Source organism: Seriola lalandi, unplaced genomic scaffold, assembly GCF_002814215.2.
Source record: "Seriola lalandi dorsalis isolate HSWRI2012SDOR001 ecotype SW California unplaced genomic scaffold, Sedor1 jcf7180002054522, whole genome shotgun sequence".
Classification (NCBI taxonomy): Eukaryota; Metazoa; Chordata; class Actinopteri; order Carangiformes; family Carangidae; genus Seriola; species Seriola lalandi.
Window position 1 is genome coordinate 440937 of NW_019525075.1, and position 17139 is coordinate 458075.

General features: G+C 42.3%; 1 protein-coding gene across 3 annotated transcripts in view; it reads right to left on the minus strand.

The window, feature by feature from the left end:
- celsr2 (cadherin, EGF LAG seven-pass G-type receptor 2) overlaps nt 1–17139 on the minus strand; it is a 60210-nt gene that overhangs the window by 16726 nt on the left and 26345 nt on the right. For all 3 annotated transcript variants that reach the window (XM_087176016.1, XM_087176015.1, XM_023414168.2), the window contains exons 3-8: nt 12974–13196; nt 7806–7921; nt 7605–7693; nt 2427–2584; nt 1883–2046; nt 1470–1595 (exon numbers count right to left, since the gene is read on the minus strand). In XM_087176016.1, coding sequence (XP_087032142.1) covers nt 1470–1595; nt 1883–2046; nt 2427–2584; nt 7605–7693; nt 7806–7921; nt 12974–13196 — 876 coding nt within the window. The remainder of the gene's footprint in view (nt 1–1469; nt 1596–1882; nt 2047–2426; nt 2585–7604; nt 7694–7805; nt 7922–12973; nt 13197–17139) is intronic.

Here is a 17139-nt window from a genome sequence, read left to right on the forward strand (position 1 = left end):
GTAAATAAACCTGATGCACCGTGGCTGTCGGCCGGAGAGAAGAGCAGGATGCAGAGAGAGAAGCTGGTGATGCAGCTTCATTCAAAATGTTTGAAATTTATGACCAGAACGGGAATAGATTAGTGATTTTATCGTGTCTCATGATTCAGTTTTATGAATAGCACCTTTTATATGCTATTTATAGTTTGTTTTACTTTATTTCATTCTATATTTATGTTTCTGCGTGTCCATGTCAGATTGAATTTGTTTTGTTTTTCTTCTTATTCCTTCTCCTGTGAATATAATAAGTGGCTATAATAAGTTTGTCGTCTGTAGGTTGTTTGTGACTATGAATACTACATACTGAATAAAACAAAACTAAACAATTTACACATGAGAGAAAACGTAAAAACATTTACAAATTGAATTAGGAATTTAATCTCATTCAGTAACCTCCTGTCGACGTGTGACAGTCAGGCCAGACGAGCCATGTTTTACATACAGGAACTATTTTCATCCACATACATATGTATGTGCATAAACAACTGCGTTCTGAAAAGGCACCTCTGATGGTGACGCTGATTGCTCAAGACTGTTGTTGGTTATAATATATTCAGTTATCAAAGCTCATTAAATCACCTTTGGAGATCAGTGATGTGATCACACTGCATTATGCTTCTCTGTCCCACTTCCACACTCTCATCCTCACATTTTCCTCTGTGCAACGCACCTGTTCTTTTTCAAACATCAACAGCAACAGCAACTTCTAATAGCCCCTTTTATATTCGATCTGCATGAAAAAACACTCACTTCAATACATCTTTTTTTGCTCTCTCTACTTCAAGGTTCATTTTTTGTGTGTGACTGTCGTTAAAATGGCTCATTTCCCTTCCTCCGTCTCTTCTCAAATTGCTGTAAACAATAAATCAGTGCAGAAAACAGCTGCAGCGGATCAGGTGGAACAAAAACGGACACTGGAGAACACAAGGACCGAAACATAAGCTACCTACTGTATGACTTCAAGAGTCGAAAGGCAATTAGTCTTAAACTGGTTCCACATCATCTAAACCAGATAAAACTCAACCTCAAGTAGATTATTTCTCACAACTGGTTCTGTCAGAAATCAGGCATTAAAACTACAGCAGCGTAATCACCAGGCTTTTTCTGGCTCTGCGTCTAAAATTAAGACAGGTGTTCCCACAAAGCACTGATTTGACAAACACCAGGAACTGCAGTGCAGACAGCTGATTTTCCACCTGTTATTTTTAAATGCAAATGCGTGGGTTTCTGCATTTGTGCGTTTCCATTACTGTCTCCGCTCTGCTTGTTTCAACCTGACGGATGCCAGCTTCATACTCAACGACAAGTTCAGTCCCAGGTCACAAAGACGGTCTCGGATCAAAACTGCAGACAAATCCGTGTCAGGTCTCATTTCATGTGTGAGTGCTCCCAGCACTGATGCCCAGCACTTTTGTATGCGGCTCATTCACCTCTTTCACAGTTTTGTCCTCCAAATCCAAGTGGGCAATCACAGCTGAAGGAGCCCCACAGGTTCACACAGGTTCCTCCGTTCAGACACGGGTTGTTGTTGCAGAAATGTCTTTTGGCAGAGCATCCTAGGAGGGAAAGAAAATAAGAGGTTTCTCCGTTTGATCTATCCCATCTTGTTATTTCATCAAAGTGGCAAAGTCAGAGGGTAATAAACTATTCATAGCAGGTATAATGATCATTTCCCACTGATTCGCCTCCCCTCTGCGCTCATTACAGTCAGTGTTATTCAATCTTCTCTCGCCTGGCTGGTCTAACAGTCAACACTGTTTGACTGCAAAGCATTCACAGGTTTAAGAGATAAAGCAGAGGACAATCTTTAGAAGGCAAACAGCAGGTGAGAAATGCTGCATACCTGGCAGAGTGCCGTTGTTAGCGATGAAGCCGGCCATGTCTATGTGCTGGTTGTCAATTCGCAGGTTCTTCATGCAGCCCACGAACTGCCGGTTGCGGATGGGAAAATCTTCTGGAAGTTTAGGAACTCCTCCGAGTAGCAGGGGGCCGGTCAGGTCCAAAGATCTGACAACACAGAACCCATGACCATTTACACATCCCGCCTTAACAAATACACATCATCAACATTAATGTTGGGGGCGAGAGCGCTTAAAAATTCATCACAGAGAGAGTTTCACTATGTTACACGCCCTGGAGATGAAAACAGAAAAAAAGGATAAACATCCCAATAAAGGAAAACAGCATAGCTCAGCTAACACCCTGGAGATATGGAACTTCATTTCAAAACAAGTTTACTCGTTAACTTAATTACTGAAGTCAATACAGAAATAATGAGGGAGTCTGTAAAGCAGGGAAAAAAGGTTATTTATGGAATTGAGACTAAAAAATGAGACTTATCTTTAATTTCTCAATGAGAGAACTCGTACCTCTGCTGATTAACTTACTTTTTGGATCCTGATTGGCTGCCTTGAGCAGAGCAGGTGTAGTTTCCGATCAAGTGGCCGAACCTCAGGGCCACAGAGGTGTCACAGTTGTCCACCGTAACTACGACGACCTTCTGGTCTGAGGGGCCCTGCGGCAGGCCGGCCTGGTTGAAGATCGGCTGTGGGGCGAGAGAGGGACAAACTCATGAATATCAAGAATTCTTTAGCGCATTCCTTATGTTTCTGGGGAGACTTTGGTCAAATCAGTGAGGATTAGGAATACATTATGGCTTGTTAAGTTTTTCTGTACTCTTGAGAATCTAGAGAACTTCCTCATGTTTGTAGCTCCTTGGGTTATTTTTTTTTCTTCCCATCCGGCTGAGGATTTAACAGTGCAATCTATGTCTTTTTGTGCTTTTGACTTTTGCATCCAGGGAATATATATCACAGAATAATATTACAGTTTCATTTCGAGAAGTTTTCATGAGTATGCAAACAGATCAGGATTAGTGCAGTTCAGTACAGCACAGCAGAAACAGTAAAAACAGTTTGATTTACATGGACAGATAAAAGAAAGTTTTCATCCTGCCTTATGCCCTAAGGCATCATATTCTTTCACGACTTTCCAAAAGATTTGTCAGAAAAATATCAGAAACTGTGTTGCCATGCTTCTATTTTTAAAGTGCTGAAGTATTTTGGTCTCTTTGTATTTATAAATAGCATCTGAAATGGGTTGTTATGAAAATATCTTATTCTGCTGCATAATAAAGAATTGATCTATGAAGTAGAGAAACATCTGGGAATCTCAGACACTGCTAATCTGTATGTACTTTAATATACCAGATTAAAAACTATGAAACTGGAAAACAACCACTGAATAAATTATCAAATAAATAAATTATTTTTTGCATCACACTCGGTTCAGTCCTCGTTCAGCTCCAGCTCCCTGTTGTTGTGCATTTTAATAATTCACATCATAAGAGAGCTAAAGGCAGAGGCACACACACACACACACACACACACACACACACACACACACACACACACACAGGAGAAGGGCTTGCTCTCTGCAGGATATCATCCCTGTCAACAAAGGATCTTCTCCATTGTCTAAGAAATCAATAGGAGGGGGGCAACAAAAGGAGGAGGGGTCTGCGGGGGAGAGAATGATGATCCTGTCAATAAAAGGTCGTGACCTCTTTTCAAACCGGCCAGTTTGTCTGAGGTCGCGTTGAGCTCATATTAACCCTAAGTGTGGGTTCAAGCTGGTGTTGTGAGCTGAGAGCAGAGCACCGACCGCCATCACACACAGCTGACCGACTCAGCCACCTGCAGGCGAGGACGGGCTGCCGAGCTCGCAGCCGGTCAGACAGGATTTAGCAGGAATTAGCTCGTCTCATGTACAGAGATGATATGAAGACCTGGCTCGCTGTTGATGGATTGAAAACACACTTGCGCGTTCTGTTTTTACAGTCAGGCTCTTTAGTTCTCCGTGAGGTTCAACTAAAATAGACCCGACGCCACTGTCTTAATAAGCTTCAGGCATTATAATTTCCTGATTGCTCTTCTGTTATGATTGCCTTTGTCTTTGCTGTCTGATCCCTTAATTTAAACGCCGGCAGAAAAGACACCCAGCTGCAGATATTCTGTAGATTTTCGCTGGCTGGCGTGACATCTTTAGCAGCTCTATCACAGTAAGTTTTATTAAGACAAAACAGGAATGACAAATATAATTTTGGCCCAAGGCACGGCCATTATTAAATTTCTCTTCCATGATTTTCTAATTGAGTAGGTTAGATTAAATCTCTGAGAGCCTCTAATAATAAGAGTCTGTCACTGAGAGGCTGCAGTTACTTTCCTGCCGTCACTTTGTGATCACAGTTTAAATGAGATGAGCCCAATATTAACCCCAAACCATCTGGCTGAATAATCCGTCTGCTGACAACACCTCACCTGGATCATCAGCATCATCAGCATGTGCAACAGAAATGCCAGTTCTCGCTGTATGTGTGACATAGAGTAGAAGAATGATCCCTAAAGTTATTAACTGAAACGCTGATTGGAACAGACAACTTCTTAAAAATACTTGAGGTTGCCAAAGTCGTCTAACGACATCTCCCAGACTTCAGACTGAGAAAATACATGATGAAAACTGTCAGGAAGTCTGTGTCTGGTCTGTCCGTTGTCTGTTCATGTGACCAAACCAAGATGTCAGGTTCAAACTCTTAAAAAATTGTCTGACTGATTCACTTGAAAGCTGCTTGCTTTGCACTTCTAGAAAATATGGCTATTGTTTTCAGAGAAGCTCAGTGGCGGTCTCAGGCTGTACACAGATATTTGAAATGTTCAACCGATTCAACAAGTTCTCCCTTCAAGAACAACAGGCCCCGTTATCGAGCCCCGTTCCCACAGGAAGTCACATCGCTTATTCTCGACTGTGAAATTCCTCACTGTTCAACACCGAAATGTTAAGTAGATGGAAACAGAGACTGAAGGTGTCTTTTATTTTTCAGCTGATGCTCCTTGCAGCCAATTTGTAACAAATTTGTTGATGATGAAAAAAGCAAACACGCCGTGTGAATTGCCAAAGGTGAAATCATCCGACATGCTCTTTTCCACGGTTTTCCCTTCGCTGTGAAAGCTCTGAAACAGGCAGCGCTCCAGATTGGACGCTCCTTTCACTGACCTCTGCTGCCATCAGTCACGGCTGTTGACTCTCCAATAATGACTGTCTGTCAGGACGTCTTTCTGCCGCACAAAACCCTGTCCTGTCAGCGCTGATTGGAACGCACATATTTGCTCGGGACCACATTAAACACTTCTCTCACCCGCCGCTACAGTGGATTATGGGAATATGAGTTCCCTGTCACAGAAGGTTACGGGGGTTTCGCGCAGGAGGAGCATGGCAGAAAGCAACACAAATATGGGATCTAAGATTGACTGGAAAAACCATAGCAACAAGAGGGGTCGGGCCTGAAGCGCGGCGTCCCCGTTCAAAGCCCGAGTCAATACTTCTCTGGGCTTTTCTTTACCCTCCTTTCGCTCCTCTCCTGCTCCACTTTTCTGTCCTTGCCGGAGAACAGAGAGAGAGGGGCACCTTCCCCGGGGCCGCATCATTCACTGCCCCGTGGTCCCAAAGGAAGCAGAGCCAAACACAAAGGCAGCGGTCATTGCCATTCTCCACAGTCCCCCACCATCCTGAAAGCCACATTTCAATCTAAAAATGCCCCCTCCCCTCCTCATCCTGCCCCACCCCCTGCGGACAGGGACGGGTCAGAGTGGGCCACCGTGGGATACCTCCAGTGGGAGGAGCCATGTTTCTACCTCAGTGACTCACAGGATGTGGAACATGAGGAGGATGAGGATGAGTAGTTCAGCCAGAACTGTGAGACGGCAGCTGGACGGGGAAACTCTCAGGATGTTTGTTTTCTTTTTGTATTCTATTCTTCAGTATGACCAATACGTATGAAATAAATACTCTGGCTTCACTTCAGGATGCGGCTGTAATCAATATTTTTATAACAACAAGCGTGACAGTGTGAATGAGGTCGCTGTTAATGATAAACCTACAGAGAATCATCACCTGCATCTGCAGCTCAGAGCTTCACCGTTTCAGCTCATTGTTCAGCTGCAACAAACACAAGTTCAGATGAATAATGATGTTGCTCCGTGTCTGCTGATGTGTAAATAAGCAGCTGCTTGTTAACAAACTGATGACAGGTCAAGTCAAGTTATGTCAGTGTTGTGTTCACAACTTGGCCAAAATAAATGAGATACTGCAGGTGCAAACATCGACATGACGGACTTGTAGCTGTCAGAAATCTGCTCTGCAGGTGATACTGTACATTAACAGAATCATGACATGCTCCAACATGAGGCTCACTTACAGATGTATAACTTCCAGGTCGGTGAAACAACAAAAGAATCAGTGTCATTAGATTTGGGGGTTTTGTAGAAACATGATTAATGAAAATATAATGTCTTGTTGGCAAAGAGCCAACTGGTTTTTATGCAAAAGTCGACAAGATTCTCCCCCTTCATTACTTCTGCTGGCTGAAATCTGGCATGGCCATGTTATCATAGACACTGAAGAGGAAAATGTGTGCAGCAGGGGTGTTGCCTGGCAACATCTTTATGATGCAAAGTGACTTCCTCAATAGCCTAAAATGTGACATGCTGTGCGTTGGTCCTGGGTGAGAAAGTACTGAGAGAGCAGAGACAACAGCTCCATACATTCCTCCATTGGTGGAGTTGTTGTGATCCTCTTATGGAGAAATGCATAAGTCAGAACATATTTAGTCCAATCAAAGCATGTCTGGAAAAACATTGACTTCCCACTCCCTGGCTTTCATTCATTAATAACCCCCCCCCCATCTCTCCTGTCTTGTCTGTCTCTCCCTCTGTTTGTGTCTAGTTGGAGCGTTGGCTCTCTTCCAGATCATCAGCCTGTCAGCAGCGATTCTTCAGTCTGACAGAGCAGCAGCACTAAAGAGGCAGAACAACAAACTTATGTAGCTCCAGGTTTCCTGTCTGCACTCGGGTTTACACCCACTACAGTTAGTAATCTATGGATGTCCTGAAGACCACTGAGAAAGTCTGTCAGCTGCCAGTCATCACTGCAGACTTCTCTACAAGAAAACTACAGTCTGTTGCCTGCAGCGGATCAAACCCGTGGCCTGATTTCACTCTGAACATCTTAAATAACTATGTCTGGTATTGTGCTGTCACACCTGAAGAGGAGAGCAGCAGCAGACGTTTAACCAGACGTATACCAGCTATTGGACAATCATTAAAAAAAAGGACATGAACTGAGAGCAAAACCTAATCCTAATATATTGAGGGCTCACCATCCTCACCTTTGTTTAAGAGAAAAGTGTATTTCACAAATTGTTGAACTATTCCTTTATGTTCATGTTCATGTTCATGTATGTATGTTCAAGCAATAAATTAGTAATGTTCAACATAATAGAAATGAAGTATCATCAAGTTCTCACTTGTTGTATATTCATCATTTTGAAATGCAGAAGTATAAAAAGCTACTTGAAGACAACTGACACCATGACCTGGATGACAGAACCTTCACAGACATAATAAACAAGCAAAATGTTTTGGATTATGATTTCGATAAATTCAAAAAAATTTGAAAACCTCATAAAGCAAATCTGGAAATTCATTGCGTCATAGTTTTTTCAGCCATACCTTGTTGTAGTAGTGAACCTCCACCACGTGCCACAGCCCGTCGCTGACCCCTCCGAGGATGTACGGGGAAACTGTAGTCTTGGTCTCACCTGGGAAACAATTAAAGAGGTGAATGACTGCACAGTACTGGGGTCAGAAATGGGGGAAAATAAACATTTGCAGTAAATTATAAAAGAATGAATAAGCCAATAACTGTCCTACCTGCAGAGTAGGTGAGCTGAATCTGCTCATTGATGATTTCCATGGCGATGAAGTCATGTTTCTCGTTGAAGCGGCCGTTGTAGAGTAACAACCCGTTGGGCTCTTTGGTTGCAAATCTGCGAAAAATATTGTTATGTTATATGTAGTTACATTTTTGTTCTCTTTCTAAACTTAATGTATTTATTTGCTCTATACTCACCCTATACATTAAATTAGGCTGGTGATATTCTACATTTTTCTTATTGTCAACCATTGCTATAAAAAGACCAAGACTAGCAATGAATTAATCCTGAAAACTAAAAACGATTCCTGTGTCGCCAAAGAATCTGTGCCATTGAGCTCCATTGGTAAAATCGGCCACACTGTTACACCGGCCGACGTGTTCCTTCATTACAATAAACACAGTAATTTATTTATCACCCAGCTGCTGCAAATACTAACACGAGCAACAAATATGTATTAATCCTCGTCAGAAAATAGTCCCTAACAAATGCATCATTTACTCCTGTTTAAAGTAATATCTGTTACAAACTACTGTGCCCTGGTGTTTTAGGAAATTACTAAACCCCTTTTTTTTTTTTTTTTTTTAAACATGGAAGTATATATTTGTAACAGTTTTAAAAAATGACATCTTGAGTAGGAAAAAATTGGATTTGTTGACACTAATGAAAAATATACAGTAACACTGTATAAGTATCCCAAATGCCATGACGTGTACTGTAAGAGCATATGCTGTCAGCCATGCCTGTACTCCATGTTAACAGAGAGAAGACGAGAGAAAAGAAAGAGGGCAGTTGTCGGGTTTGGCCTATTTAAAAAATATTACCCTTTCACACTGAAGTGCTCCTAAGACACAGTAATGCAGTGTGACGTGTAACTTACTATCGTGAAGAAGAGCTCAAGATTTAACAATGCTGAGGTTTTGCAAAGATCACTGAACAGATAATGAGGTTAACCGTGAGCATGAGGTCAAGTTAGATAAAAAAGAGTCATATCTGCAGCACAGACACAGTCAAGGAATAGAGAATGTGCGTGCCATGAATAGATATCAGAGCCACATTAAACAACACACTACAACACAGAGACAGAAAACTAGGGCAATGTCAAAGCAGCAGGGTGGAGGAGCGCATTACTGTAAGTAAGGAAGACGCGCACAGGAAAAGACAGTTCTGACTAATGACAACAGCTTCAAAATATATTTTCTCATGATGGAGAACAGACAGCTGCCAATGCTGTAACAACAGCCTCAGTTTCAGATTTCTGTTTGCATCTTGATGGTGAAACCAGAGCGCCCAGGGCCGTCATTTTCCATGATCCTCACATATTAATCCACACGTCAATATATCTGCACACACATAGTTCAAACTCCGGGACCAGACCGTTCAAAGCACCTCGCTCTCTATCTGGGATCAAAGTATGTGGTGGAGTTTAAAAATATCAGGCTTTACCTGTCAGCTGTGGTCTGTGGTTATAAATCTGATCCTGTGGAAATGGGTCACTAGGATATGTGGAAGAAGATCCAGCACTAACTACTGGATTTATTCATTATCCATCCCACAGGGGACCCAACAACGAGTCTCCTGTGCACATCTGCCAACTGATACTGTACTTTCTGGTCACTTACTCCATTTACATGCAGCTTAATTTTTCCTCAAATGGACTGATTGGTTCTGTTTCAATCACAATCTATATGAAACACTGAAAACCACAGATGGTATGACTTGCTTCTTTTTCTCAGGCCAAATGGGAGCAGCGGCAACCATCATAGACGAATGTCATTCATACATCAAAATATCTATACATGCTCACAGACAACATGAGCAGCCGGCCCCCACCCCTTTCAGTCTTCAGGGTTTGAGGGTATATTGTATACAGTGCTGTTTGTGCTTTACTCTGGAGATGTGGAGGAGCCAGGGGGCACGGCACCGCTGACCTGCTTACTGAGAAAAACCATTATCACGACCTCAGAGGAAAAGGGGGATGCCGATGCTACAGCTGATCCTACTGTAACTACAGAGACAGAGCAGTCAGACAGCTACTACACATCCAGTGAAAAAATACACCAACGCCAACCATAATTATGATCCAGAGTCTCTTTCTCTTCAGAGGGCTTCCAGTCTTTGACGTATCGATTTAAAAGGCTGCTCCACATTGCCCCCCCGAGCCCTCTGAACTATGGGAGTAATCAGCCGGAACTAAATACTGACTCAACTGGCATCACTGCGTGTCACATTAGGCATCCATCAGTAAAAATAACAACCAGTCTGCCTTTATGTAGGGAACCGTGTCACGCTATGCTAACATGCTGCAATACATAAGACGTGTGCAGTGGAGAGGAAAGAAAAAAGAGCCCCTTACTGATTTCACAACGACTAAGTGTGAAGTAAAGATACAGAAATCTGTGTTTGATGATACACTTTACATGAAGTGCTGGAAAAGAAAGAGCTTTAGCATTAATATATGAAATATTTTAAAAACTATTTTTTAATTCACCACTTTGTTGCAGACTGAAATCTCTCAACAACTCCTAGATGGATTCAGATGAAATTTTGTGCAGATATTCATGGTTGTGATAAGTTTGGTGATCCTTCAACTTTTCATCACATGTCATCACCACTTTTATTTTGTCCAGTACTTTAATTTGTGATGAAATTCCTGCAAATCTAATCAGCCTCACTGTACTTTGTGTTAGGTGCTAATTAGGAAATGTTAGCATTTCATAATTCAGTATTGAAGATATCGAGATGTAAAAGAGCCAAACAGAAACTTCACCTGGTTGAGAAATATCATCATCATAATCTGTTTAAATCTAGCTCGCGCTGATCCCATCACACCTCCCTCTTTAACTTTGTGAAATCTCAGCCTTAATTGCAGAGCTCCAGCGCCAAAGCTGTGATAGAAAGAAACCTAAAATTAGCCGCCAGTCTGAGTAAACAAGATCCACATCCTGAGCCGTTCATCATAACAGAGGCCCTTTCTGGAGGGAAACCTGATCAGTGCAGGCTCAGGTAACAGAGCCACTTGTTGACCTCACCTGCCTCAAGCTCTCAATATCAGCACCTTTTACACAACAGCTACTTCACAGCTTCTCTGACCTGCCAGTGATGTGTAGGCCGCTTTCAAAACTGGTTTGAGCAGTTCTCCATCAAAAAAGACTGTCATCTGAGCCTCGCTTTTAGAAGGGCCGAGTCCTTAAAGCTCACAAGGGGGATATTATTTCCACTGGCAGCCATTGTGACTGTCAACCCCTGCCAAGCACATCTAAGGTGACATGAGTTACAATAAGTAAAGCAAAATGGCAGAACACATTTCCTGTGATACCATACGAGAGGCGATACTTGTTGTCACTTGTTGTGACAGATATCAAACAGAACGGACGGCTTTCATCGTTGATTACATTTCATCACATGGCGGATTCATACAGATTGGTGGTGTATGCTGCCTGCTGTCTTCGCATGAGTTCAGTGTTCACAACTCATCTGCTCATTTGTAAAGAACCCCACCCCCCACCCCCACCCCTTTCACATACCACCTCCAAATGATCAGCCATCTAGATTTAAAGCTTCAGCTTCAATTTCAACCTCAACCTGCATCTCTTGCATCATAATAACTGATTCTAACACTAGCACTATGATTATGTTCCCAGCTACTGCCATGCGGTGAAATGAAAACAAAAATGATATCTCGCAAAAAGAAAAAGTAACCTAAAACTGTCTTGTTGGCTTTTAAAAATAAGTTAATGAAATGTGCATGAGACGGCTTTTTCTGTTTGTGCTGTGCAGAAAAGTGAAGGCACCGTGGGCTCAGATCTTTGCTATTTTTGGTAAATGCTAATTATGGCATGAGATAGCACCTCCAGCTCTCAGACAAAGTGCCAGCGTTAGCAATGACATCTCTGTTTGCACTTCATATGTCATAGATTTTTCCAGTTTGAAAATAGTCTGAACTGAGATGTCTATTGATACTACTTGTGTTTTCCTTGGGTGTAACATGAAATAGAGTGGTCTATATTTAGTCCTGCCACCTTTATGGTAGTTAAAGGAATAGTTGGACATTTTGGCAAATCAACGTGTTCACTTTCTTGCCAAAGTTAAATGAAAAGATCAATAACTTTGTCATGTCTGTATGGAAAATATGAAGCTGCCGCCAGTTAGCTAAGTATAAAGACTGGAAAAAGGGGGAAACAGAAAACCTGGTTCTGTCCAAAGGCAACAAAATCTGCCAACCAACACCTCTAAAGCTCTCTATCTAACACATTTTATCTTGTTTGTTTAATTTGTGCAAAAACAAAATTGTAAAAACAAGAACTGCCAGTTTTATGTGGGGTTCTTTGTGCTAAGCTAAGCTAACTGGCGAGTGGTATCAATCTTCTCATCCAACTATCTGTAAAAATGCGCACAAATGAATTTTCCCAAATGTTGAACTCTTCCTTTAAAGATGCATTAAACAGGCAAATGAAGCAAATCCATTTTTTTGCAGTATATGTTGCTTGATGCAACATATATTTTGCTACCACCTCCTCTAAGAATACAGGGAGTGTATTCCCCTAGTTAGACTAAAACTGACATTAAAACGGAAGTTAACTTTTGAAAAATGACTAAAAGGACTCCCAAACTACAGTAATGACATCGCATGTGCACACAGTGACTGCACGCTCATCTAAAGGCGGCCTTCACCTTGTTGAGGGAGACAGTGCTGAAATAGGCCAGGCACTGACTCACAGCTGAAAGTGACCAGTGACACTGACTGTAATAAGATCAGACTCACTCTTGGCTGAAGGATTAACATCCTCATGTTATGCAAATCTCCTCTCCAAAAACACAGCTCCTTCAGCTCACCTTCTTTCCAACGCTTACCACACAAGCTGCACACGCAATACACAATACATACTAATATTCCCTATATTTTAGCAGTGGTTCTGTATTTTTAGCACAGATGCTATAATCTGATACCAAAGTGGCTCTACAGAAGATGGCTGTTGTTCAGTGATCCCATTATTGCTATTAAACACCATTATGGTTACATAAATGCAAGGAGGGGGAGAGCACTTCAGTGGAGCGAGCGTGCATGCAGAGGTAGGCTGTGGGGGTGGATGAATCAGATTACTGAAAGGCGATGGAGCGGGGCAGGTGAGCTACAGCTTGTTGCAGGGAGGCGGAGGTGCTTACGTGAGAGAGAGGGTGAAGTGAAAGCGCTGGCGGAGGCCCTTGAAGGTCAGGAAGGAGTGCGGGGGGAAGTTGCGTGTGGTCATCTCACAGTAGGGCTTCTCGTAGCCGCCCGGCGGACACTCGCACTTAAACCCGCCGACCAGCAGGTTGACACAGGAGCCCCCGTTCCTGCAGACTCCCAGAGCACAGCGGCCGGAGCGGGATGACAGCTCACAGTGCTCACCTGGACACAGAGGGAAAGGGTGGAGGAGGAGAAAGGTGGAGAGAAATGAGGATTAATATAGTTTGTGACAAGCAGCATTGCCTCATCCCTGTGGCTTCCACCTCAGGGACTCCACACTGCCATACCCTCTCTTTTTTTTCCAGCTCTGCAGCTGTCGTATATGTGCAACTACAGAGTGTAACATTATCCACCTCATATCAGTGACTGTGCACCACTTCAAACATACACCAGTATTAATTCTTATCATTATTAATAAAACATCAATTGTGACATTGTTGACAGAGTGTATCAGAGGAAATCTGACTTTCGTTTGTGAACACTGTTTTCTCTGTTTCAGTCAGTTTCAGTCTTTTCCCTCTCCTCTGTGTGCCACCCAGCACGACTCCACCTCCTCCCTCTGGGAACATGGCTGCAGTCTGTGCTGCATTCACATTCAGTGGGACAATTTGATGGCTCAAAGCAGTGAGTTGGACATGTTGATGCATTCGGACTCAAGCTGTCAAAGAAATGATTGCCGTTTGCAGAGACTGTGGCGGCTCATGATGTTTATTTTCAGCTTTTTCAAGCCTCACAGACACTTGGCGAGTTCAGAATTACATTACAATGTTTTTTTAAGATTTTTTTTTTTTATAGCATTGTCCCTTTATTGGACAGTGATAGTCGAGATACAGAGAGCAAACATGGGGGGGGGGGGGGGGGGGGTGTACATCATGCAGAATAGAACCAGAGATGATTAGGCCATGGAGACGTCCCACATTACAATGTTGACCAGAGACAAAAAAATAAGCAGTTGTTTCCTGCTACTCAGACAAAAAATTGATCAAGACCTCATGTAGTAAAAATTTATTTAAAATTTATTTTGATGCTTACATTATGAAGACTTGTCCAACCCTTAATAAATACCAGTCAAATGTGCTGTATGTATGTTAACGATCACAAACTCAAGATATACAGGCGCTTTGAAAAATGCTGATTACTTGAAATATGATCCTTTCACACACCCCCACTCCAAGACATTGATGATTAATTGTTTCATAGAGAAAATAATTGGAAGATTCATTGATGACAAAAGTAACCATTTGTTGCAGCCCTACATCACAGTGAGCTGAGCTGGGTGGAGTGAGACACGGGGCTTCAGGTCACATCAGGTCAACAAAGCAAGATTCGAATGGCGATCGCTGTGAAGGGGAAGAGCAGTGCAGCGCCGGTATACGGAGAGAGGGACAGAGACGGTGTCCCCTCTCCTCGGTCCTGCAGTCCGGCTCACATGTGGCATTTGTCTGGATCCTCGGGGTGGGAGGCTGCAGCAGTTGCTCAGGCGAGACTGCTCGCTCTCCCATGCGTGAGCTGGAATTTGTGTCAAAGCCACAGAGCCAGCAGTGTGGAAGACTTCCGCTGTGTGCAGCACTACTGTAACACTGGCGCACACACAGACCCCACATCTTCATCCAACACCACTGATACACAGGCCTTTTATTTACTCTGTGTCTATTAATCACTCCATTCACAGTTCACTGAAAGCAAGTTTCTTTGTTTTGACACTGTTGTCTAGTTACGTCTATTCAGTCAAAGAAAATTCAAGAGATGCTGGATGAGACGGTAAAGTGGCTGATAATGACTCTGAACATTTATTGATTTTATATAGATAGATAATCTGGACCACTGGGACAAAGAAACTTCATTCAGATGCCAATTTTCAACAGATGGCTTACAAAAAGGTTTTAAGTTGGTAGTGAATGTGGGCCAATAATGTATTCATGCTTTTCAGTTTAGTGAACTTGTTGCCAGGTTGTGGGCCCATGTTTAGCTGGTTTATATCCTCTGCCAACATAGTTTGTTTCATCTGTTTAGGCAGATGTTAAATTCACAGGAGAGACCTCCTCTGACGAACTTCTGACCTCCCACTTTCAGGAAAGGGAGCAGAGCATCAAGGAAAAACCTTTTGTTAATGATTTGCAGACATTACTGCTTGATGGCTTATTGTTAAGTGGGAAAACCCTCAACCCTTTATTATTGAAGATTTTATTAATGAAGGTTTCTTTGACTTGTGCGTCTACAACCGGCCGTCCCAAAAAGTCTTTTTTATCTAAGCCTTATAATGGATTATCAGTGACCTGTAAGACACCAATAAATGGTTTTTTAAACCATTAATAAAACCGTCAGTGACAACTTTATAACTACGCCTTATTCTGAAGTGGTATAAAAAGTTGTAATATGTCGGTGTGCCATGTCTGTGTCACTCTGTTCCAGAAGTAACAAAATGGAGCATAATAGCCCCTCCACCCTGTCAGCCTGTCATGTTCTTACTGATGCTTCCTGATGATAAACAGCCACGGCTGGCCAGCCGGCTGGAAAATAAAGCCTTTCTGTTACAGTGCTGTCTGCCTCGTTATTAATTCAGCAACTCGCTGTAGGAAATAAACTACTTGTGTTTCTTTAAGCTTGCAGTGGTCAAACATTGCATCAGCAAACACAGCTATATTGAACAGACATACTCAGATGGTCTAAGACACTGAGACAGGCTTTGCTGAGTAAAATACATATGTAATTTTGATACAGATATAGATACCTGTACCTTACTGTTGATATCTGAGGAAATGCTTGTCAGTGTTTAGTTGATTCCTGTGGGACGTCTCCACCCAAGGTGCTCCTGAAGAGCGGCTTTATGTTACCAGGTAAGGTGCACAGCGGGTGGGGATGGGCTCACAGTCACAATTCCACTAAATATCCCGATCAATAATTCAAACACATCTCCTTCTCTGCTCTATTTACGTACCTCTATAAGTCCATCCCAGTGCCCTCACTCCTGTGTGATGCTGTTTTTATTTACACAGCATCTGTGCTCTTTAATGTCTGTTAATAAATCTATATACCTGAATGAACATATAGACTGTATATAAACTGTAGATAAGCATCTCTGCTCATAATTACAGTCAAACTTAAATTCATTTTATCGCTCCTGTAGTTCATCATAAATTCATCCTGGATGATTTTCACACAGAGACAGAGAGAGAATAAACAAAATGTGACAAATAACTGACCAGCTTCCTGAAATTCAAGCCGTACTGCGGCAGATATTCACGCAAAAAAAAACAAAACACACACTGGGTCTTATTAATCTAAAACCAGTACACAACCAAAAGCATTGTTCGATAGTGGATATTAACCTCACAAAAGTTGTAGTGTAACTGTTCACCAACCATGTGTGCACACAGGGTTTCCTCAGAGATCTTAAACCTGAACAGGTGTGTCTGGGCTGCTAGGTAACAGAAGAGCCTCATCTCTCCCTCCTGAGTAAAACAGAGCGGGTGGATCCCTCCAGACACACCAACAGCACCAAGCTCAGGGAAACTGAGCAGGATCCACATCCCCTACAGCAGAGACTCAGTTTGTTCAAACACAGATGGTCCCTGTCACAGGGAGGAGGTTGGTGTGAGGACAGTCGAAGAGCTTCAGCTGAAACAATGAGGGTGAATAATGAGATAAGGTGATCAATAAGACAATAGACACATGACCTCGAGCTGTATCCGTGATCAAATCATCTTATCGCTTTAAAAGGTCATCGAGACACTGAGGCTCAAATACTATGAAACACTGCTCACTCGACAAAAATAAACCAAAGCAGCGTCAAAAGCTTCTCTTTTGACGAACGTGCTGAAACGGACATTAAAAACAGTAGCTGCCAAGAATAATTCAAAATCACAAACATCTTTTTTTGCCATGCTAACAACATAGCTACAGGGATAGCAGTGTTGGTTGGTCCGGCTACAGATCCTGATCCTAAAATATCCCATTAACTATTACAATGCATTAACAGCTGTTTATTTACCAGCCTAGAATAAACGTTGGAAGTTCAACATCAAACTTCATTCCTTTACTCACTAAGAGGAGGTGAAGCTCCAGATGTGCTGATGTTGTGGTTTGAAAATTACTACAAAGCATA